The sequence below is a fragment of the Daphnia magna genome, linkage group LG2 (assembly GCF_020631705.1).
Source record: "Daphnia magna isolate NIES linkage group LG2, ASM2063170v1.1, whole genome shotgun sequence".
Classification (NCBI taxonomy): domain Eukaryota; kingdom Metazoa; phylum Arthropoda; class Branchiopoda; order Diplostraca; family Daphniidae; genus Daphnia; species Daphnia magna.
The window spans coordinates 5,477,764-5,498,920 of record NC_059183.1 but is presented as its reverse complement, the minus strand read 5'-3'; the positions used below and the strand labels follow the sequence as shown (position 1 = coordinate 5,498,920).

Below are 21,157 nucleotides of genomic sequence, written 5' to 3'. Positions count from 1 at the left end.
TGTTGGTAGATTAATCTTGCACAACTAGTTAAAAGAATATATCGGATACTGTACTGGCATCTTTGAGGCTTGGAGAACTTAGTTCCATGGTTGGATTTACTTTAATATTTCTTTAACATGATTAATACAAGACTTCTAAGTTCAACGTTCTTTCTCGTCTGCGTATGACGACGTTCCCAACACCGAAGTGTGACCTTCAGCCGCTAGGTGGCTGAACAGTCAGCTGTTTGCGTCCAGAGAAACTCACGAGAAGGTGGTAAAAGTGACACAATACAGTTGTACTGGAGCTGTTGTTAAGAGTGAAAGCAGGTGAACAAGATACCTGTCATACTGAGTGCTTCTTGCTCCCGTCCATGTGTTTATGGATTGGTTAAGTTTTCGTGAACATTAAGGTAATTTTTCAATACTTTTTCTAACAGTCGTCGAGCTCATGAGATGCAGACCATAGGTGTTTGCTGTTTGTTCTTTCTCGAATTAACTGAATGTATTCAGCCAAAACCAGTCGAGGTGAAAGGGGCGGATTTTCCTATAAGGACGTTAGTGGGTTAGCTGTGTGTTTGACAGTGAAAGTGCCGGATGCGTGTACTAGGATTTACATCACTCGGCATAGTGCAAAGAAAATGCCTGGTGCACAGCGTCATTTTTGTTGAGCAAAACTCGGCATTTTCTAGATCATGCTGGCTTTGCCGGCTTTATTAATTTAAAGTTCTTGAAACCTTGGTTGTGCGTAATCAAACGGGCTATCGATTTGTGAAAGTAGTTCAGATGCGTCCAAAAACTTTCATGCAGCAAAGTGACGAAACCAGATTGTGGATAATACAAATAAAAATACAAAAAAAAGCCTTTTTAAAGCAACTGTCTTATCATCTAACAGCAAACATCGTCAAATCTCTATACCTGTGATAATAAATGTTCATGTTTACAATAGATTAAGTACTTTTGGTTTACAATAGACGGAGGCTTACCGTCTCTCGGTCCGTTGTCATAGTTACCATCAAATTCTGTACTGGTGCAGCCTTGCCAGTGCTACATGATTACATGTTATGAACACTGACCAACGATATCGCCACGTTTTATATAGTTTCGTTGGATTGTTCTTGTTTTTTCTTTCTTATTTTTTTTTTTAATTGTGCCACAGATGATCTGATAGTTCGTGACTTGCCATGACTATGTCAGTTAGCTGCCATCAGCATTCGACCAGCTGTAAGAAACGAACGTGTTCTTTCAACATCGGCACCCGTAACTCGGTAGCTGCATTTATAGATTTCATCGATCTCTAGCTCTATTGATTTGCAAATTGCGCTGAAGTTGTCGAAAATCCTGTTTTTCTACTTGATAACGTCGACAGTCAGATAAAGAACGAACGTTAGCATCCAGTGTGGTGCCAAGTGATTCAGGAAGTCGGCGGCGATATTGGCCATGTTTCTATTTTCCTAGCTTTTTATACGGTTTGGAGGCTTGGCTCCACCACATGTAAATAAATCTCCGCCATGTTTTGCGGCTTTATCCGGACGCATTGCTACAAAGTAGCGATTACAGCTTTGGCCGCACTAGTGTTTTTGGAGTACGGTTTCGGCGTTTTCTATGAAGAACGTGGAAGAATCAACGAAGCCTATTTCACCTTCAATCTTACAGCACCGCGGTTATGGGTACCGTCAACATTGCAAAATAGCTCCGACGTCAGCTACGCTGCCACGTCCAATATGACATTGATCGCTCTTCAGAGTAGTAACAGTAGCGATCCCTATCAACTCGACCTGTTAGTCGACTCGCTCAATTTCACGGGAAAGCCTTTAGTGTGTCCTCTAGTTTCACCGTTACTTGGTAAGTTTTTATTTTCATCATTCCCAAGTCGTAGTTGATTAGAAACTGTTTCAATCCAGTTTCTTCTTTCCGATATCGTCATTTAAAAAGTGAAGTCACAGTGCAAAACAATTATAGTGTGCATTCAATTTCAAGTGGGACGTACGAACGTGTCTAAAATTGCGATGCCCATGGAGGCATTTCAAGAAAAGTATGGCCCATTATTAGGGCCCGGCGGAAGGTATCGTCCACCCGATTGTCAAGCCCATTACAAAGTGGCTATAATCATCCCTTATCGCAAGCGCGAGGAGCATCTCCAATTATTTATTCAACATATGCATCCGTTCCTTCATCGACAACAAATCGATTATGGTATTTTTGTTGTCGAACAGTCAGGTACAAACTTCACATTTCTATAAATAGGGCCGTTATCTAAAATTGAATTCTTAGGCGACACGCCCTTTAATCGGGCCATGTTGATGAATATCGGAGCTGCCGAAGCATTGCGTCAAGACGGATTCCAGTGTTTTGTGTTCCATGATGTCGATCTCTTACCAGAAGATGACCGTAATACCTACTCTTGTCCGGAACAACCACGTCACATGTCCGTCGCGATTGATGTCTTCAAATACCGGTATAAGTAAATAGTCCAATTCAAATTAATTCTTCGTCTTCAACATTTTCTTGCTGCCATCGCTTTTTGATAGGTTACCTTACGAGGGCTTATTCGGTGGAGTTAGCTCCATGACGACGGAACATTTTATTAAAGTGAACGGATTCTCCAATCTGTTTTGGGGCTGGGGTGGTGAGGATGACGACATGTCCAGCCGGATTAAATATCACAAGCTGATCATTTCCCGATATCCACCCAGTATTGCACGTTACACGATGCTATCGCACAAGAAAGCACGTCCGAATCCGAATCGCTATCGAGTCATGCGTAACGGAGCTAAGCGTTCTAAAGTCGATGGGCTAAGTAACTTAAAGTACAAGCGCCTTGAACTGGAGATGAAACCGCTTTACATCCACATCGTGGTGGATATCAAACCGTCTTAACACTCTCCGTTGGAAAACATTTCAAGGCCCAAAAACAACAACTAAACGTCTTTCTCGCATATTTTGATTTACCTAATCTGGATTAGTATTCCTACAGTGACTGAAGGTATCCTTTTTTTTTTGCAATCTATAGCATTCACAAGCTGTAAAGTTGATCCGAAGTGTGCCCTACACATTATTCGAAATTCCTCCGTGTTAACTTTTGAACTAGATGAAACTTGTACAGTTTTTCTCTACGCCATTGACACGATTAGATTTTTTTATATACCGTGTTCGGGATATGTAAAGAAGATGCCAGTTATAGATCTAGTCGTTCTCAAGTCTTTTTTTGGTTTGTACCCAGTCTCCATCTTTTCCCTCACCGGTTCAACCTCTTGTCTGTATACTATTGGTAATGTAGTGTGATGAGACAGTCATGTTACTACTTAAATTATACATTGATAAATGATAAAATAATTATGGTGGTCTTGAAAAGTCATTATCAATGTAAGATAGCATACGATGTTGGACGATAGTGCTTTACGCCGCAAAAGACCTAGGGGACAAATAGAGTTTAGTTACGTAAGAGTAGTTTTCGTCAACATTTCTCGTGAAAACGTCACAGGGAAATTGCAGTAAGAATTTAGGCGAATAAATAATAAGGTAGATTCTAAAATATAGAATATGTATTTGTCCTTCACCATACATTCGCACTCGCATATAAATTCTTTATGGACCAAGGTTACTTTCATTGTTCAGGGAATCCGGACAGACTTGCGCATATGGCTTTGGCAATTAATTAGGAATGAGAAAAAGTGGACAAAGAACTGTAATTAAATAATGAACATAACCAACAAACCAGTTTTAAAAGAAAAATGTCTTCTAAAACGACAGTAGATCTAATAGCGATGACTGATTCCTGGTCTAGAGAACAGGACTCGCTTTTCGTACACTGGGGCCGGTGCCTCAGTCACTGGTACGGAAACTTTGTACACGGGAGGAAGAGGTTCATACTCAACTGCAGGTGCTTTGTAAACGGGGGCACGAGGCTTGTAGACCAGAGCAGGGGGCTGGTAGACCGGAGCAGGGGGCTGGTAGACCGGAGCAGGGGGCTGGTAGGCTGGGGCAGGGGCTTCGTAGACTGGGGCAGGGGCTTCGTAGACTGGGGCAGGAGCTTCATAGACTGGGGCAGGGGCTTCATAGACTGGGACAGGGGCTTCGTAGACTGGGGCAGGAGCTTCATAGACTTGGGAAGGAGCTTCATAGACTGGGGCAGGAGCTTCATAGACTGGGGCAGGGGCTTCATAGACTGGAGTAGGGGCTTCGTAGACTGGGGCTACGTAGACTGGGGTCGTGATTTCGTAAACTGGGGCAAGTGTTTTGTAGACTGGGGCAACAGTTGTGTAAACGGAAGATGGGGCTTCATAAACAGGAGGCGTTTTGTACTCAGGCTGGGGGGCTTCGTAACTCTTTCCAGAAGCACCAATGGGTCCTTGAGGCCCTTGAGGTCCCTGGTAGCCAGGAGCACCGGGTTTACCTTGTAGGCCTTGTGGCCCAACGGGTCCAGCTGGCCCTGGACCGCCAGGATAGCCTGGAGCTCCTACTTTACCTTGGGGTCCAGCTGGACCTACAGGGCCTACAGCACCAGCTGATCCTGGAGCACCAGGGTATCCAGGAGCGCCACGTTTACCTTCCGGTCCGACGGGGCCTGGGCCACCCGGATAACCAGGAGTTCCTGCTGGGCCAGCATATCCATCTTTGCCTGGTCTTCCCTGTTCTCCAGGTGGGCCAGCTGAAAGATGTTGCATTACATTTTTGTCCAGGTGATCAGGAAAAATCAAATTGCAAGCTACCTGTGTATGAAGGAGTGCCGGGAAGTCCGTCTTTACCAGGGGCACCAGGAGCGCCAGGCAGACCATCTTTGCCTGGAGCACCGTTGTAACCAGGGCGGCCAGCAGGTCCTTGAGGTCCAGGAGGGCCGGGCACTTTACTGTTTGCTCCGGGATATCCATCTTTGCCGGGAGCACCTGGGGCGCCATTAGCTCCGGCTTCGCCTTTAGGACCAGGACCACCAGGATAGCCATTCGCGCCAGGTTTGCCAGCAGGTCCTTCCAAACCAGCTGGTCCAACTGGGCCTGCGGGTCCGGGGCCACCAGGATAGCCTGAAGCTCCATCTTTGCCAGGGTAGCCAGGTGGGCCGGGTGGACCAGGGATTTTGGATGGAAGTGCGTAGCCTGGTGGGCCAGCTTCACCCTTAGGACCAGCGGGCCCAGGAGCTCCGGGATAGCCATCTTTTCCAGGAGCTCCTGGAGCACCAGGAAGTCCATCTGCGCCATTGTAACCAGAGTCTCCCCTTTCACCTTTAGCTCCTGATTTACCAGGAGCTCCAGGACCTCCATTGTATCCTGGTGTTCCCTTTTCTCCGGGATAGCCAGCTGATCCAGGTTTTCCAGCTGAACCTTGTGGTCCAGGTGCACCAGTGTAACCGGGAGCTCCAGGAGCTCCAGTGTCTCCTTTAGCCCCAGCTGGTCCTGGCACGCCAGGTGCTCCAGGAGGGCCAGGAATAGCCTTTGGTTGGGCATAGTCGCTGGATCCATACGATACAGCTCCAGGTGGACCTGGAGGTCCCTGTGGTCCAACTGGTCCAGCAGGTCCCTTAAGCCAGGGAAGGTAGTCATAAAAACGTGCCCATTGCCTTTCCAACTCTTCAATCGTTGAATATTCTTCAGCAGGGTACCCCTTTGGAGTTCCGTACGGGTTCAAGGTGGCCCATTGCTCCCTGGTGATCGAATCTTGTTGTTGACGATATTGCGGTGCGGCATAAACTGCAGCCACCAAGAGTGGCAATAAGATCTATATGCCCAAATAGAAATGAATTACTAGGTAAGTATTTTTGTGACAACACACCAATCTCAACATACCAAAAAACGCATTGCTGTGCTCGGATGTGCTACTACGGTAGCCGAGGACGACAAACGCTACCGATTGCTACGTTCGAAAGCTCGGCGAATAACCTATTAATCGAATCAATGTAGACAAATGAGACCTAAATTGAAAAAGAAAAACATCTGAGATTACAAAAATGATTCAACCACTGATTTTAAGACCTTAAGCTGTATCGAATCTTGTCCCAAGATGTGAATACATTAATGACAAATCAATTTGTAGCACTAAAATATAGTCTACTTTCAAGATGGACAGTGATCTAGTTACGTATATATCTGTATTCTTCCATTAAAATGAAAAATTACCTTAGTCAATTGATCTCGGGCTCAACACTGACTAAGACAGAGAGAGCAGAGCCTTTAAATATCGAAGAAGGGGAGATTATAGAGCAAAAGGAAAGTCTCTTTGGCGTAAGACGTTGCTCTTGATTCGAATAAAATTCGTTACTGTTTAAGACCCTCAATCACACCCTTTTCAAACAATGTGCTCTTCCATTGGCTAGCAATAAACACGGCCAAATGAAAGGGATCCCGCCTCTACAGGTCGCATTTTTTTTTGCCTGATCATCTGGTAATAAGAGTGAAAGTCCTGGAAGGTAGAATGCGTGGACGCGAAAGAAAGTAAACTTTGATCTACGTGCTGCAAAACAGGTTACTTATTCTTTCTATATTGAGTATTTGGAGTAGATTGGCGTAACATAGCCGTGCCCCTTTGCCCATATTTTGTTTATTGTGCATAACATTTCAAGATACCATTTATAACCATACTCATACCATAAAAGTCTATTGCCTCAATTTTTTCTTCGTCGAATGCCTTAAACGAAAACGACGTTTACAAAGCAAATCCTTATGTTAAGTGCACATGCACTTAATTCAAACAAACATGAATCCAACGTCCAGTAATAACTTTATCCGAAAATCAACTGTATAAATTTGATGGTCAGAATTTTGTTTCGTTTTACCAAAGTTAAATATTTGATTGCATAACCTTTATTGTGCTGGCCTCCATTACCATTTACACAACATGGACTATTCACAATATCACTTAAGAAACTGACCTGTCGACATTTTGCAACTCCATATGATTCCCCTAGAGCAACCAATTTGTCCTTACTTACATTGCCCCTCCCAAGATGAAAGGATTGACGAAATAGAAAGTAGATGGGTTGCAGTGAATTGTACATTTACGGCAATTGTGCTACTTTTCTGCTCTTAATATGGGACATCTTTGATTTATATCACTAGAACCGGTTCTATAGTGAATTTCTCATCCGCAAAAAAAAATATTTTGTGTTTACTTTCCATTAAGACAGCTGCATAACTTTCAAATTTGAAATCTTAAAAATTAATTGCAAATTGCAATGAGATTCGGGATGCGGAGAGGGTGGCATTCCCATCATCAGCTAAATGTTTTCTGGAGCAATTGGGTTTCGGGAATTCGAAAATCTTACGCTATTCTGAAATTCTCATTTGGATCTTCCATGCTTTGATCTCTTCGACTTGTAGAAACAAATCATAGGCAAAACTAGTAGCACTTTCTACATAGTTGTGGAGGTTCAGTAAGCCGGAAGATAGGAGCTTAGTTACAATTAACATTTCGCTTCAAGTACACGAAAACAAACAATTCCTTTTTGCGGTTTGGTTTATTTACAAATGGAGAAAACGTGACACCAACATATCATGATATATAAGGTAAATGCACATGTCGTCATTGAATTAAAGTTATAAATCCAAGCATCGTATTTAAAGATAACATTTTTTAACACTGTATCTAGGAAAAAACGAGGTAGGACATTTAACCATAACTTGGTGCTGGGGGATCATATGTCTGTTGAGATACTGTTGGCGTGTAAGCAGGAGGCTGATAGGCTGGTGCTTCATAGGACTGTCCGGGGGAACCAGCCGGGCCAGCCGGGCCAGTCGGGCCAGCGGGTCCTGGGTAACCGGGAGAACCTGGCTTACCTTGAGGGCCAACAGGGCCAAGAGGGCCAACTGGTCCTGGACCACCAGGGTAGCCAGGGCTTCCAGGTTTGCCTTGAGGTCCAACTGGGCCAAGTAGACCTACGGGTCCAACAGGTCCTGGGCCACCAGGGTATCCAGGAGCTCCGGGTTTACCCTGAGGTCCAACAGGGCCTGGGCCACCGGGATAACCAGGAGTTCCTGCTGGGCCAGCATATCCATCTTTGCCTGGTTTTCCGGGTAGACCGGGGGCTCCTAAAGCATTATGAAACTTCCATTAGATGCTGAAATGTAACGAGCTTTAGACTCTCAAAAGTACCTGTGTATCCAGAAGCGCCGGGAAGTCCGTCTTTGCCTGGATAACCAGTTCCGCCTGGAAGACCATCTTTTCCTGGGGCGCCATTGTAACCAGGAGGTCCAGCAGGTCCTTGGGATCCAGGAGGGCCAGGGATCTTGCTAGGTGCACCAGGATATCCGTCCTTACCAGGTGCTCCAGCGTAGCCAGGTGTTCCAGCGTCCCCTTTAGGTCCAGGTCCACCAGGATAGCCATTTGTACCAGGTTTACCAGGAGGTCCTTGTAGTCCAGCAGGGCCAACAGGGCCAACAGGGCCAGGACCACCAGGATAACCTGGAGCTCCATCTTTGCCAGGGTATCCAGGTGTTCCAGGAGGACCAGGAATCTTGGATGGGATGGTGTATCCTGGTGGACCGGCTTCACCTTTAGGGCCAGCAGGTCCTGGAGCACCAGAATAACCATCTTTACCAGGCAGGCCTGGCCCACCAGGAAGACCAGGTGCACCATTGTAGCCAGGTGTTCCCTTCTCTCCGTTATAGCCTGGTTTACCAGGAGCTCCGGGGGCGCCGTTGTAGCCTGGTGCTCCCTTTTCTCCAGGGTAGCCTGGTGTTCCTGGTTTTCCTGGGGGTCCTTGTGGCCCAGGTCCGCCAGGATAGCCCGGAGTTCCTGGAAGACCAGCATCTCCCTTGTATCCAGCAGGCCCTGGAGGTCCCGGAGGACCTGGTGGGCCAGGAATGACTTGAGGTTGTGTGTAAGAAGAACTAGCTCCGTAGCCACCACCGGAAGATCCAGAAGATCCAGAAGACCCAGGTGCACCTGGTGGCCCTGGTGGTCCAGGAGGTCCCTTCAGCCAAGGAAGGTATTCATAGAAATTTTCCCATTGCTTCTGAATGTCATAAGTTGCTCCTGTTCCGTAGGGGTTAAGTGAAGACCACTGATCCTTGGTAATGGAAACAGTTTCTCCGGCTGCTGGAGGTTGTCCGTATTGGGGTGCAGCCAATACGGTTGCCAACAAGAGGGAAATGAATACCTGTTAGATATTAAATGAAATTCACCAATTTAGTAAACAGTGCCAAAGAAGGCTCAACCAATTCGACTACTTACCAATGCCCTCATAGCTAGTTTTTTGTTATGTACGTCGAGATGTTGATTAAAACGTGTGTACTGGGTCCTATATAACGAAAACATATTTAGGTTTTAAAGTAAAAAGTGAAATGCATTACAGCAAGGACACGTTTGTGGAAGCTTAACGGAGTTTCATGAAACAACCGTCAAACTAAACAAACATGCTCACCATTTTTTCATATTTATATCGTTCAAAACAATTTGACGGAGGATGTCTGTATAAAAGAGATCAACGAAAACGAAATGGATTTAGCGCTATACAATATTCAAAAATGGTTTAATTTGGGCTTCCATTTTAAACTTTGAATGTTGTTAATGTAGGAAATGTAAAATGAGTTTCTTTTTGGTGCTCAAGAACATTTTTCTCCATCAGTCCGTTACTAACTGCTTTCCGATAAACTCTTACCTCTTTCTGGAATTGCTCTTTCCTGATGAGGCTTCAGCTCCACACTGACTTTGAACAAGAAAGCGTGTTCTTTAAATAGTGGACAGAAGAGTAGCCCATGTAGTTGAAAACTGAGATCGTAGGTGGCTTTTCTAAATGACGTAAAAGTGGTACCTGCTACAAGGCGTCGGATTGGCTGGTATTTCATTGGACCAGCCGGACGAACGAAAGGTTTTCACGCTGGAATATTCACCTAAAAGGGAAACGTCTCTTTGCCTTTGGGGAGAAAAAGTGAAAGACATTGCTGGTTTTCTTTTTTTACCTTCATCCAAGTTGAAACATTCTAAGATCAAATAGATTATTATACTTTAATTGCTACAAAGTTAAAACTTAGAAAACGAAGGCGCCAATTTATTGTATTTCAATGGGGTCAAGTACAAATTGACAAAGACGACGATGATTCAAGGGGAAAAAATGTATTGGCTGTTGAATTCTTTTGAGGAACCTTTGACATTGTAGACACAAAAATTAAGTCAGGCCACGTCTTTATATATTTCCAGAAATAATAAATTCTTGTGCATATTGCGGCTGACATAATCGATTCTCAAACTGAATATTTACAGCTCGTTTGACTTCGTCGCCTCACCTCTCCAAAGACCATACAAGTCGAGGGGTATATATGAGGCACACCAAAGAGCAGTTTAATTCCACTTCCTATACGCTGTTATTCGCTTTCTGCTTAATAATATACGTGGTCTGATTGATTTAAATGTATCAACTTCCTACCAAAAACCTTGCTTTTATTGACAAAAAAGAGAAACTAGTCTGAAATCTTGCTTTATAAAAATGCGACATTTGACGGACGTGTGCGGGTTTACCTGTACAACAACGCAAAATCAATATCTAAGTTTTGGTCTTTTTTTAAATCTTGAAATGACGAGTGCCATTCCAAATCGCAACAAGTCAAAGCTTGTAATATCTAGTGGTGGAACTAAAGCACCGGATCAAAGAGTTCACAAGGAATTATGGGAAGAAAGTCATTCGGCACACACAGCGACACATTTTAAAATTTTTGACTTGTTGAGAATGAGGCTTTCAGGTCAATCTCACCTCTTTGCATTTGGTGCTATTATCAAAAGGGTTGTCCATAGCACTCTTTTCTTGTCTCGATTTTCGTTCCAAAATTCCTTTAAATGGTGTCGGATGACAAAGGTTTGCTTAAGAGTCACTAGTTTGCTGCTGGGCTCATTACTGTAGCACCAAAGTCTCAAATTTGACTTAAAGATGAAACAAACATTCTTTTTTTTTTTTTTTTTTTTTTTTTTTTTTTTAAAATAATTTTTTTTTTTTAAATTTAAAAAAAAAAAAATTTTTTTTTTTAATAAATTTTTTTAAATTTAAAAAAAAAAAAAAAAAAAAAAAAAAAAAAAAATTTTTTTTTTTTTTTTTTTTTTTTTTTTTTTTTAAAAAAAAAAAAAAAAAAAAAAATTTTTAAAAAAAAAAAAAAAAATTCCACCCCCCCCCAATTTTTTTTTGGGAGGGGGGGAATCCTTTTATTTAATTTTGTTTTTTTTTTTTTTTTTTTTTTTTTTTTTTTTTTTTAAATAAAAAAAAATTTTTTTTATAAAAAAAAAAAAAAAAAATTTTTTTTTTTTTTTTTTTTTTAATTAAAAAAAATTCTTTTTTTTTTTTTTTTTTTTTTTTTTTTTTTTTTTTTTTTTCCAAATCCAATGAACTGTTCTTGGTAGATGTACCGACAGAATTTATATTGTTTTGTGTACAACCTTACTGCTTTAGCAGATCCCTTTTTTTTCTTTGTCCCTTAGTTCGATTGCTTTGATTTCGTTTTAAATTTCTTTCATAGTACGAAAACGGACTATTTCTTTTTACGCTATAGTTTATTTACAAATCGAGAACACGTGACACCAACATAGTATGATATACAAATCAATGCGGACTACATAAATTGATCAGAATTATTTAATCCAAGCATAGAATTTGTTTTTATATTATTTTTCTTGTTAGCTTAGAGCGAAGTAAGATATAACTAACCATAGCTTGGTGCTGGGGGATCGTATGTTTGTTGAGATACTGTTGGGGTGTAAGCAGGAGGCTGATAGGCTGGTGCTTCATAGGACTGTCCAGGGGAACCAGCCGGGCCAGCCGGGCCAGCGGGTCCTGGGTAACCGGGAGAGCCTGGCTTACCTTGAGGGCCAAGAGGGCCGACAGGGCCAAGAGGGCCAACTGGTCCTGGACCACCAGGGTAGCCAGGGCTTCCTGGTTTGCCTTGAGGTCCAACTGGGCCAAGTGGACCTACGGGTCCAACAGGTCCTGGGCCACCAGGGTATCCAGGAGCTCCGGGTTTACCCTGAGGTCCAACAGGGCCTGGGCCGCCGGGAAAACCAGGAGTACCTGCTGGGCCAGCATATCCATCTTTGCCTGGTTTTCCGGGTAGACCGGGGGCTCCTAAAGCATTGTGAAACTTCCATTAGATGCTGAAATGTAACGAGCTTTAGACTCTCAAATGTACCGGTGTATCCAGGAGCGCCGGGAAGTCCGTCTTTGCCTGGATAACCAGGTCCGCCGGGAAGACCATCTTTTCCTGGGGCGCCATTGTAACCAGGAGGGCCAGCAGGTCCTTGGGATCCAGGAGGGCCAGGGATCTTGCTCGGTGCACCAGGATATCCGTCCTTACCAGGTGCTCCAGCGTAGCCAGGTGTTCCAGCGTCACCTTTAGGTCCAGGTCCACCAGGATAGCCATTTGTACCAGGTTTACCAGGAGGCCCTTGTAGTCCAGCAGGGCCAACAGGGCCAACAGGGCCAGGACCACCAGGATAACCTGGAGCTCCATCTTTGCCAGGGTATCCAGGTGTTCCAGGAGGACCAGGAATCTTGGATGGGATGGTGTATCCTGGTGGACCGGCTTCACCTTTAGGGCCAGCAGGTCCTGGAGCTCCAGAATAACCATCTTTACCAGGCAGGCCTGGCCCACCAGGAAGACCAGGTGCACCATTGTAGCCAGGTGTTCCCTTCTCTCCGTTATAGCCTGGTTTACCAGGAGCTCCGGGGGCGCCGTTGTAGCCTGGTGCTCCCTTTTCTCCAGGGTAGCCTGGTGTTCCTGGTTTTCCTGGGGGTCCTTGTGGCCCAGGTCCGCCAGGATAGCCCGGAGTTCCTGGAAGACCAGCATCTCCCTTGTATCCAGCAGGCCCTGGAGGTCCCGGAGGACCTGGTGGGCCAGGAATGACTTGAGGTTGTGTGTAAGAAGAACTAGCTCCGTAGCCACCACCGGAAGATCCAGAAGATCCAGAAGACCCAGGTGCACCTGGTGGCCCTGGTGGTCCAGGAGGTCCCTTCAGCCAAGGAAGGTATTCATAGAAATTTTCCCATTGCTTCTGAATGTCATAAGTTGCTCCTGTTCCGTAGGGGTTAAGTGAAGACCACTGATCCTTGGTAATGGAAACAGTTTCTCCGGCTGCTGGAGGTTGTCCGTATTGGGGTGCAGCCAATACGGTTGCCAACAAGAGTGAAATGAATACCTGTTAGATATCAAAAGAAATCCAACAGTTTAGTAAATGGTGGTCCCTTCAAGAAAAGGTCAATAAAATTTGGATACTAACCAATGCCCTCATGGCTAGTTTTTTGTTAGGCTCGTCGAGATGTTGAATGAAACGTGGTTACTGTATCCTATATACGGAAAAAACATTTAGCTTTTAAAATGGAAAGTTAATTGCATTTAAATGGCACGTCCACTAGGTCTTTACATACTCTCTCGTGACAAATGTTTAACGTAACAAATGTGCTCACCATTCTTTTCACATTGATAGCGTTCAAAACAATTTGCGACGGACGTCTGCACGATAAAATAAATGAAAAGTTCTTGAGCGGTAAGCTACATTTAAAAAATGTTGACTCTTTTCAACCATATTTTCAACTTTAAAGTTTACTAATGTAGGAAGTGGAAAATCAATTTTGTTTTTCTTGCTTCAAGACATTTTTCCCCACCATTCCGATATTTAAGGGCTGATAAATTCTTACCTCTTTCTGGAATTGCTCTTTCCCGAGGAGGCTTCAGCTCAACACTGACTTTGAACAAGAAAGCGTGTTCTTTAAATAGGGCTCAGAAGAGTAGCACACGTAGTTGAAAACAGAGATCGTAGGTGGCTTGTCGAAATGACGTAGATGTGGTATCTGCTACAAAGCGCTGGATTGGTTAGTTTTTTTCGTGTTAGACCAACCGGGCGAAAAGAGCCTCTTCACGCTGGAATATTCACGTAAAAGGGAAACTTCCCTTTTGCCTTTGGGGAGAAAAAGAGAAAGACATTGCTGTTTTTCTTGTTAGTCTACCTTCGTCCAACTTGGAACATTATAAGATTGACTAGATTTCTTCGACGTCAACGACATCATCTTAAAATTGGACGACATTTGCGCTATCTTTGATGCCACTGCTATAAATTTATGAACTTCCGAAATCCTTTCTTCAATTCAAATTTCAAAAACTCATTTTCAAAAATCATGGCGTATTTTTGCACCACAATCCTCATGTCAATTAGCAAATAAAATGACATATTGTTGTATTCTGCATCAGTACGTGTTTAACGACGTAAATTCATTATTTAAGTTGTTTCAATTTAACCTAGAAATCGGGAGAGCGTTACCAAAAAAGCGTATTGGGTCCAAGCTTGTCATCTCTACGTAGCATGGAATTTTATCGCTGGATAGTAGAGTGCACTAAACGTTACGAGAAGAAAGTCAATTGGCACCACAGCGACACATGTTGAAAAGTGCAGAGTACTTTCAAAATGGGCTTGCAGGCCAAAGCAATCTTTTCGCGGACACAAACAGCACAAAGCTTGGGTTTCCATTTAATCATTCCCACGTTCCCTTTTTCAGAAAAAAAAATGAATCTACTGTATGGAAACAGATACCATCATGTGAGATTTAAAAGCAGTATAAAACAAAACCCAAATCTTTACTTTTGGTCGAAAAAGACTTGTTGAACAATGCATTGCATAAAAGTGAATCCATCTCTGTTTGCATTGCAATGAATTGGACTATAAATGCCACATGCCTTTTAAATAGGTTGTGCTAAAACCACTTTAAATGCATTTTATTCAAAAACTACGTAGTTAAGGCAAAAACTAATATTTTATTCGCAATCAGTGTTTAATTTTGATTAATTTTGATAATAGGTGAATTTCATCGACTTTCAAGTCAACATTTTAAGCCCGACATTTTTTGTGTAAATAAGTCGGGCTTAAAAAATCAGCCCGACTTTTTCTTTTTTTTTAAATTCAGGATCCTAGACATAGCAACAAATATACGCGATTTAGATTTGAAATTAAACGGTGATCATAAAAATAGTGTTTGAGTTATTCGAATTCAAAGTGGTTTTTGGCCCACACACAAAATTGCATCATAAAACACCAGATGAAATACCTCGATTTAACAGCATGCGAAATTAACTTTAACTATACTCTATAGTAGCCTATGTCTTGTGGAAAGATACAAAATTCGATAAAATTAAATAATTAATGTGTTTAAAAAAAACAGGACGTAAAATTCATTTAATATTTGTTTTTATTACGATTTTAGTAGCAACAATTGAACCAGATTTTAAACTCACTAATATTTACTATGCCGGTTAGCAATAAGAGGAGTAGCACGAAAACTGAGAGGCAGACCCCTGTGCTCTTTGGGTAGCGTTGCCGATTCCAAAGCATATGCAGACGTGGGGTCGTTGTTGGAAATCATCGGAGCGGCCATAGCGTCCGTCGGTGTCGCAGTATGTTGCAAGATTGGTGCCACGGCAACGTAAGCATGCCCTTCAATGGTGGAGTAGGCAAAATTTCCACCTAAGCGATCAGATCTGATAACAGCACTGTCCCGACTTGGGACTCTGACCGCGTGAGTGAAAGCGCTCAAATAAGGAGTCCCAGCACTAATGACGGCCACGCAAAATGCCAAAACTATCAGCTGTTAAAAATAAGAAATTAGATTTTTGATAATTTTTTGGATAGTTTCACATCAACGTTTGACGTAGACTTACGATTTTCATGTTGTGCACAACGAGTGATGTTGAGAGAAGAGCTAAACTCGGAGTAACATTGCCGAGCTTGCCGAACGAGGCTTTTATATACGAATATACCTTCATTCAGCTTCCGGGAACTACCTTACATGAAACAATGGTTCAATTAACGAAATGCAGAGCTCTGCGTGCTGGAAGACCTTCAGTACACAGGGCGCGGTCGTTTTCCATGTAGTACGCAGATAGCACCGATCGTCCTTTTCGTTCTAAACGAATTCTATTCTGCACTTTCTTTGTCTTTTTAACAACAATGCTTGCGGTCAAGGTTGGATCTCATTTTAATGACTACATGGAATCCTACAGTCATCCGCCTTCATGTGCTCTTGTATTTTGGTGCCCTGAAGTTAAGGTGACAATGGCCAGCAGCATTAATAACTGAGCGCAGCATTTTATTTTTTATTGTTATCGCTCTTCGATGAAATTTGCAGACCTGCCCTTCTTTAAACAACTTACTGTTCGGCCTTGAAGATGTGAAAGGAACTAAAATTACACCAGGAATAATAAGATGGGCATGGAAATTGATGCACGCAAAAGAAGGTTGGCATCGCTGGCTACACTATTTCAAAATATCTCCAAAAAAAAAAGGGAGCAGAGAGTGGCAGAATTTGTTTAATTGTCTAATATTTCGGCTGACGTGATTAAACGATTTAGCTGTGGGTTTCCTTAATTTGGCCGTTCTGGTTTGCGGTATGCGCACGCCTCTAATCAAATTTGCTTAAACAGGTGAGACATTGAGAGTCTGGTGGTTTTTTCGCACCTTTAGACGATGCGCCATGAAATTCCGCTGGTCAAGGCAATTTCTCTCTTAGCCGAGTCATCGAAGATAACAACGGCGCAAGTATCATGTGACACTTTCGTTGCTCAGCTGTGTGTCGTGAGTGATGAAAAAGTGAAAGTTTATGTAATACTCTCATCCAGCAGCCGTGTGTCTCGTCTGACGAAGTGAAATTCTTTTCTCTATTTTCTATTAACTTGTCTAAACAGATATGGACATCTTAAACTATTGTGTGCTAGTTCACAGAAAGCTAACGGTGCGGAATGTTGTCTCGATTTTTGTGATGTCAATTAATACACACGTCATCCAATATGGTATTACAACTAGAACCAGTTTTCACAGATTTGAACTTACATCAACTCACTTAATTTTGTACAACCTTCTAGTATAGAACATCGGTTGTTGCTGGATACCAATCAGCCATGTTTCCTTTGGGCAGTAACAGAAACTTTAATTAAAGAACATTTTCTACGTCAATCCTAGAACTCCATCAAACGTCAGAAATCAGAAAGGAGTTCAAATGACGCCCTAAAACATTTCCAAATTCAAATTGCCTATACGTGGGACATGACGAAAATTATAATTCGACAGTATATGTAGTTATCTCTTGACATACCTTTGTTGTCTCGTGTTATCAATACAAATTGTCGGGTTTTTTCGCATCAGAGGGTAGCGGATTTCAAACGGGGGCAGTGTCACGCTGAATATACATGTGGTATTCATCACGCCGTGCGGTTGCGGACTTTGCTCGGTCAACCAGGAAAACAAGGCAATGTTGTTTCGACAAAAGTAAGGCAAGTTGGCTGCTTTCTAATATTTCCTTTTATCGTATATAGAGACATAAGTTAACACGGATCTCACAAGCTGGCCTACAAATCGTTGGTTAGGAATTCATTTCCACGATGTCTTCAATTAACCCCATAGTTCGTGATATCGCCGCATCTAACCCCGTTGTGTGAATCAAGAGGATTTCTCTTGATTACAGTGAAAGTGAAGCATCCATATTTTAATGGGAAAACACCTGAGTACTCTGCATGCTATCGACATCTCACGCTAGAAAAAAAAAGCCAACTTTCTAATTTCTGATTGTTGTACGTGTATACAGTATATCTTTATTGCCTAGTGTTTACGTAATCTTAGATTTCTCGTGGGAAAAAACTCCGTGAGTCAAATACAAGAGGCTCAGCCCTGTTGATGATCGGCCGATTCTTCTTAAGATAAGACCACGTACTTTGTTGCGAAAGAAATAAAACACCATTCGTATTATTATTATGATTTATTTACACCTTGTACGAAATCACGGCGGTAGCCAATATTCAAATAGAGGTTGCAACCAAGACTTCTTAAAGTGAATTGGGAATGAAATATGAGTCAAAGAGGTAATAAAACTTTTGAATAAACTTTTCTCAGCGAATGATGGGGGGTGATTTCTTAACCGTAGCTAGGTGCGGGGGGGTCGTAAGTGGGCTGAGAAATGGATGGGGTCTGGTAGACCGGAGCGGGCGCTTGGTAAACGGGCGCTGGTTGCTGATAGACTGGGGCTGGTGGTTGGTAAACCTGAGCCGGAGCTTCGTAGCTCTGTCCGGGAGAACCAGCTGGTCCAGCAGGTCCGGCAGGTCCTGGATAACCAGGAGTACCTGGCTTTCCTTGGGGTCCTACTGGGCCAACAGGTCCAAGAGGTCCAACTGGTCCTGGGCCACCAGGGTAACCAGGAGCACCGGGTTTACCTTGAGGTCCAACTGGGCCAAGTGGGCCTACGGGTCCAACAGGTCCTGGGCCACCAGGGTATCCAGGAGCGCCGGGTTTACCTTGAGGTCCAACGGGGCCTGGGCCGCCAGGGTATCCAGGAGTTCCAGCTGGGCCGGGGAGACCATCTTTACCGGGTTTCCCTGGTTGACCTGGTGCACCTGTAAAATATAAAAAAATCAGTTAATAATTGAAAAGAACTTAAGTATAGCTTCAAATGTACCAGTGTATCCAGGAGCTCCGGGTTTGCCGTCTTTGCCTGGATAACCAGGGCCGCCGGGGAGACCATCTTTGCCAGGAGCGCCATTGTAGCCAGGGGGGCCAGCAGGTCCGAGGGGTCCAGGAGGACCAGGAATCTTGCTAGGTGCACCAGGATATCCGTCCTTGCCAGGGGCTCCAGCGTAGCCAGGTGTTCCAGCGTCACCTTTAGGTCCGGGTCCACCAGGGTAGCCATTTGTACCAGGTTTGCCAGGAGGTCCTTGAAGTCCAGCAGGGCCAACGGGACCAACAGGGCCAGGACCGCCAGGGTAGCCTGGAGCACCGTCTTTACCAGGGTAGCCAGGTGGGCCGGGAGGGCCGGGGATCTTGGATGGGATAGTGTAGCCTGGTGGGCCAGCTTCACCTTTAGGTCCAGCAGGTCCTGGAGCTCCATTGTATCCGTCTTTGCCAGGGAGACCGGGACCACCGGGTAGACCAGGTGCGCCATTGTAACCAGGAGCTCCCTTTTCGCCGTTGTAACCTGGTTTACCAGGAGCTCCGGGTGCGCCGTTGTAGCCTGGTGCTCCCTTTTCTCCGGGGTAGCCTGGTGCTCCGGGCTTTCCAGCTGGTCCTTGTGGTCCGGGTCCTCCTGCGTAGCCAGGGGTTCCTGGAGCACCAGCATCTCCCTTGTATCCAGGGGGTCCTGGTGGACCAGGTGGGCCTGGTGGGCCTGGAATGACCTGAGGTTGAGCGTAGCTAGAACTGCCGTAGCCACCACCACCACCAGACGATCCATCGGATCCTGGAGCTCCTGGTGGGCCTGGTGGGCCAGCAGGTCCTCTCAACCATGGAAGGTATTCATAGAAACGTTCCCATTGCTTTTGGATTTCTTCAATCTGCGGGCGTTCGGCAGCCGGATAAGAAGAAGCAGATCCATATGGGTTCAGAGAGGCCCACTGTTCCTTGGTGATGGAGACAGTCTCACCTGCTGCTGGTGGTTGCCCGTATTGTGGCGCCGCCAAAACGGTGGCAACCAAAAGTGGAACGATAGCCTGTCACGTTGTGAGAGAGTTGTATTACATTTACGTTGCGATTGGCTTGTTTGGCTTCTGTTTGATCCGCCTGCTTCAATAGCAGTATTTTACGAAAATAATGATTGTTACTTACCAAAGCCCTCATGGCTGTTTGTCTGGAATTAGCAACCTTTTGCGTCGTTTGAGTCGATTTGCTCGACAAGGTTCTACAATTCAATTTTTGAAAAAATAATAATTCAATCAGCAATGTTTCCGCTAATAGAGTTAGTGTGAAAGAAGTCAACGGAAATTTTAGAACAACCGATATTGGACAATAAAAACAAATACAAAATCATATTTGAAAGAACAACGCAGCTGTTATTGCTGTGTTCATCGCTTTTGCTTCTTGTTTTTATTGTCCAAAACGATTCAAGATTGAAAACGGAATTGAAGCTCAAATCGATTGAGCCGTTTAGAAAATGGACTCAAAGATTTATCGAAACTGATGGCTTGTCGTAGTCAACGTTTTTCACTACGAGAATTCACAATGAAATTGACATCAAAGTGAATCTTACCTCTTCTTAGGCTTGCTGTTTCCTAAACTGTTGTCGGCAAGACACTGACTTGAAATGTGAGAGTAGGGCCTTTAAATAGTCAGTCAAGTCGCTGGGTGTAGGTGGAAACAGGATAGAAAGGATGGGAGGGCTAGTTTTTGTGTTTTTGAAGAAAGCATTGGAAAACTGTATGAAATAGGCGATATACAGTGCTGGCTACGAAGAAGTCCGATTGGCCGGCAGACAGTGGGAAGTGCCAGTCGGCTAGGACATTCAACAAAACCTTCTCCACCATGGTATAGAATGCTTGGCGTAAAAGGGAAAGCTCCACCGTAGCAGAAAAAAGGGCGGGGAGAAGTGAAGATCGTCTCAAAAAAAAAAAAAAAAGGCGCTTCTTCTTTGCTGCTCTTCATATTGCCGGCTGTGATAGAAGACGGAGGAGCCCGAGGAGGCCAAGTGACCCAGTTTGTCCATCCCATGCATACGAGGATGGCTCGTTCAAAACTCTCCTTTTCCCAGAAAAATGTCATCTTCTCTTTTGCGGGGAAAATACAATTCTTATTTCTGTCTCTTTCTTCTCCTTCGACACCTGATACACTTCACAGTTGGGTTTGCTGAAGAAGTACCTTTTTTTTTTTGCCCATCTGCATGGCCATCACTCATCTATATTACCTTCCTTTCACTCCTTATTGTGTGAATAAATTCACTGACACCTGAATAATATTAAAAGTGAAACCCATACATGTTCGTCGTCCTCCTTTCCTTCTACCTTATTTCGGAATGTATCATCATCACGATATTTGATAATGTGGGTTATTTCTGAGCGGACGGAAACGGAAATTCAAATCCCACCGTCACAGTTTTCATTTTCGCATTTGAAAATCAGTCGGACAGCGTAGGTTGCGTTTCAGAATGCCATCCGGCACGCCGTGTTTATTTATTTTTTTTTTCAAATATCGTTGTGCATTTCTCTTGGCAGAGACACGCTCAACACGCGTTGAAGAAGAGTATACCGGTTTACCGGAAAAGTGAACGATGTCGATAGCTGGGCCTAATTCGCATGGGCGACTTGATGCCATTCACATGGGCATTCCACATTTCATGCGTGGCACATTGTCCACGTGTGAGCAAAAGGCTAGGGCGCCTCTTTTAGAAATCAGGTTCGTGTTTTCAATTTTCGAAAAACAGAAATGCGGATCTGAGGAGAGTCACGGACCCAGTGTAGGTCACGCATCAAGA

At 43.8% G+C, this 21,157-nt stretch overlaps 6 protein-coding genes and 1 long non-coding RNA gene across 11 annotated transcripts; 2 read left to right on the top strand and 5 right to left on the bottom strand.

Annotated features, from left to right (window-relative positions):
- Nucleotides 1-232: 232 nt before the first annotated feature.
- LOC116915654 (beta-1,4-N-acetylgalactosaminyltransferase bre-4) lies at nucleotides 233-3,315 on the top strand. Its single transcript, XM_032920794.2, has 5 exons — nucleotides 233-392; nucleotides 1,139-1,824; nucleotides 1,960-2,199; nucleotides 2,254-2,437; nucleotides 2,511-3,315. The coding sequence occupies exons 2-5, from the start codon at nucleotides 1,491-1,493 to the stop codon at nucleotides 2,857-2,859; spliced, it is 1,107 nt and encodes a 368-aa protein (XP_032776685.2). The 5' UTR covers nucleotides 233-392; nucleotides 1,139-1,490; the 3' UTR covers nucleotides 2,860-3,315.
- A 194-nt stretch (nucleotides 3,316-3,509) lies between these two features.
- On the bottom strand, nucleotides 3,510-6,240 carry LOC123466466 (collagen alpha-1(I) chain-like). 3 transcript variants are annotated; one of them, XM_045170342.1, is made up of 4 exons: nucleotides 6,090-6,240; nucleotides 5,760-5,884; nucleotides 4,692-5,691; nucleotides 3,510-4,630 (listed from the first exon to the last, which is right to left on the bottom strand). In XM_045170342.1, the coding sequence occupies exons 2-4, from the start codon at nucleotides 5,769-5,771 to the stop codon at nucleotides 3,738-3,740; spliced, it is 1,905 nt and encodes a 634-aa protein (XP_045026277.1). In that variant the 5' UTR covers nucleotides 5,772-5,884; nucleotides 6,090-6,240; the 3' UTR covers nucleotides 3,510-3,737. The 3 variants fall into 3 exon arrangements, with proteins under 3 accessions (XP_045026277.1, XP_045026279.1, XP_045026278.1); XM_045170344.1 differs by having other exon boundaries at nucleotides 5,760-5,852; nucleotides 6,090-6,139; XM_045170343.1 differs by lacking the exon at nucleotides 6,090-6,240 and adding an exon at nucleotides 5,946-6,085.
- A 1,167-nt stretch (nucleotides 6,241-7,407) lies between these two features.
- LOC116915621 (collagen alpha-1(X) chain) lies at nucleotides 7,408-9,662 on the bottom strand. The gene is made up of 4 exons (XM_045170353.1): nucleotides 9,569-9,662; nucleotides 9,142-9,208; nucleotides 8,062-9,067; nucleotides 7,408-7,997 (listed from the first exon to the last, which is right to left on the bottom strand). Exons 2-4 carry the CDS (start codon nucleotides 9,151-9,153, stop codon nucleotides 7,579-7,581), a joined length of 1,437 nt encoding a protein of 478 aa, XP_045026288.1. The 5' UTR covers nucleotides 9,154-9,208; nucleotides 9,569-9,662; the 3' UTR covers nucleotides 7,408-7,578.
- Nucleotides 9,663-11,426: 1,764 nt separating this feature from the next.
- Nucleotides 11,427-13,675, bottom strand: LOC116933853 (collagen alpha-1(X) chain). Its single transcript, XM_045170352.1, has 4 exons — nucleotides 13,583-13,675; nucleotides 13,165-13,231; nucleotides 12,078-13,083; nucleotides 11,427-12,013 (listed from the first exon to the last, which is right to left on the bottom strand). The coding sequence occupies exons 2-4, from the start codon at nucleotides 13,174-13,176 to the stop codon at nucleotides 11,595-11,597; spliced, it is 1,437 nt and encodes a 478-aa protein (XP_045026287.1). The 5' UTR covers nucleotides 13,177-13,231; nucleotides 13,583-13,675; the 3' UTR covers nucleotides 11,427-11,594.
- Nucleotides 13,676-15,106: 1,431 nt separating this feature from the next.
- Nucleotides 15,107-15,747, bottom strand: LOC116933854. Its single transcript, XM_032941536.2, has 2 exons — nucleotides 15,594-15,747; nucleotides 15,107-15,520 (listed from the first exon to the last, which is right to left on the bottom strand). Exons 1-2 carry the CDS (start codon nucleotides 15,696-15,698, stop codon nucleotides 15,170-15,172), a joined length of 456 nt encoding a protein of 151 aa, XP_032797427.2. The 5' UTR covers nucleotides 15,699-15,747; the 3' UTR covers nucleotides 15,107-15,169.
- A 714-nt stretch (nucleotides 15,748-16,461) lies between these two features.
- On the top strand, nucleotides 16,462-17,806 carry LOC123470259. 3 transcript variants are annotated; one of them, XR_006643882.1, is made up of 3 exons: nucleotides 16,485-16,721; nucleotides 16,794-17,181; nucleotides 17,244-17,806. It is a non-coding gene; the product is annotated as an uncharacterized LOC123470259 (long non-coding RNA). The 3 variants fall into 3 exon arrangements; XR_006643883.1 differs by having other exon boundaries at nucleotides 16,496-16,721; nucleotides 16,794-17,003; nucleotides 17,074-17,806; XR_006643881.1 differs by having other exon boundaries at nucleotides 16,462-16,721; nucleotides 16,794-17,806.
- Nucleotides 17,669-20,074, bottom strand: LOC116915634 (collagen alpha-1(III) chain). Its single transcript, XM_045170351.1, has 4 exons — nucleotides 19,940-20,074; nucleotides 19,519-19,591; nucleotides 18,377-19,403; nucleotides 17,669-18,314 (listed from the first exon to the last, which is right to left on the bottom strand). Exons 2-4 carry the CDS (start codon nucleotides 19,528-19,530, stop codon nucleotides 17,839-17,841), a joined length of 1,515 nt encoding a protein of 504 aa, XP_045026286.1. The 5' UTR covers nucleotides 19,531-19,591; nucleotides 19,940-20,074; the 3' UTR covers nucleotides 17,669-17,838.
- Between the last annotated feature and the right edge of the window lie 1,083 nt (nucleotides 20,075-21,157).

Bases quoted from the DNA above. Each gene is read 5' to 3' on its own strand.
- LOC116915654 (XM_032920794.2), top strand. From the start codon at position 1,491: ATGTTTTGCGGCTTTATCCGGACGCATTGCTACAAAGTAGCGATTACA. The intron at 2,200-2,253 runs GTACAAACTTCA...TTGAATTCTTAG, and splicing joins TTTTGTTGTCGAACAGTCAG to GCGACACGCCCTTTAATCGG. The intron at 2,438-2,510 runs GTATAAGTAAAT...GCTTTTTGATAG, and splicing joins ATTGATGTCTTCAAATACCG to GTTACCTTACGAGGGCTTAT.
- LOC123466466 (XM_045170342.1), bottom strand. The intron at 4,631-4,691 runs GTAGCTTGCAAT...AACATCTTTCAG, and splicing joins CGGCACTCCTTCATACACAG to CTGGCCCACCTGGAGAACAG.
- LOC116915621 (XM_045170353.1), bottom strand. The intron at 7,998-8,061 runs GTACTTTTGAGA...ATAATGCTTTAG, and splicing joins CGGCGCTTCTGGATACACAG to GAGCCCCCGGTCTACCCGGA.
- LOC116933853 (XM_045170352.1), bottom strand. The intron at 12,014-12,077 runs GTACATTTGAGA...ACAATGCTTTAG, and splicing joins CGGCGCTCCTGGATACACCG to GAGCCCCCGGTCTACCCGGA.
- LOC116933854 (XM_032941536.2), bottom strand. From the start codon at position 15,698: ATGAAGGTATATTCGTATATAAAAGCCTCGTTCGGCAAGCTCGGCAAT. The intron at 15,521-15,593 runs GTAAGTCTACGT...TATTTTTAACAG, and splicing joins TTGTGCACAACATGAAAATC to CTGATAGTTTTGGCATTTTG.
- LOC116915634 (XM_045170351.1), bottom strand. The intron at 18,315-18,376 runs GTACATTTGAAG...TATATTTTACAG, and splicing joins CGGAGCTCCTGGATACACTG to GTGCACCAGGTCAACCAGGG.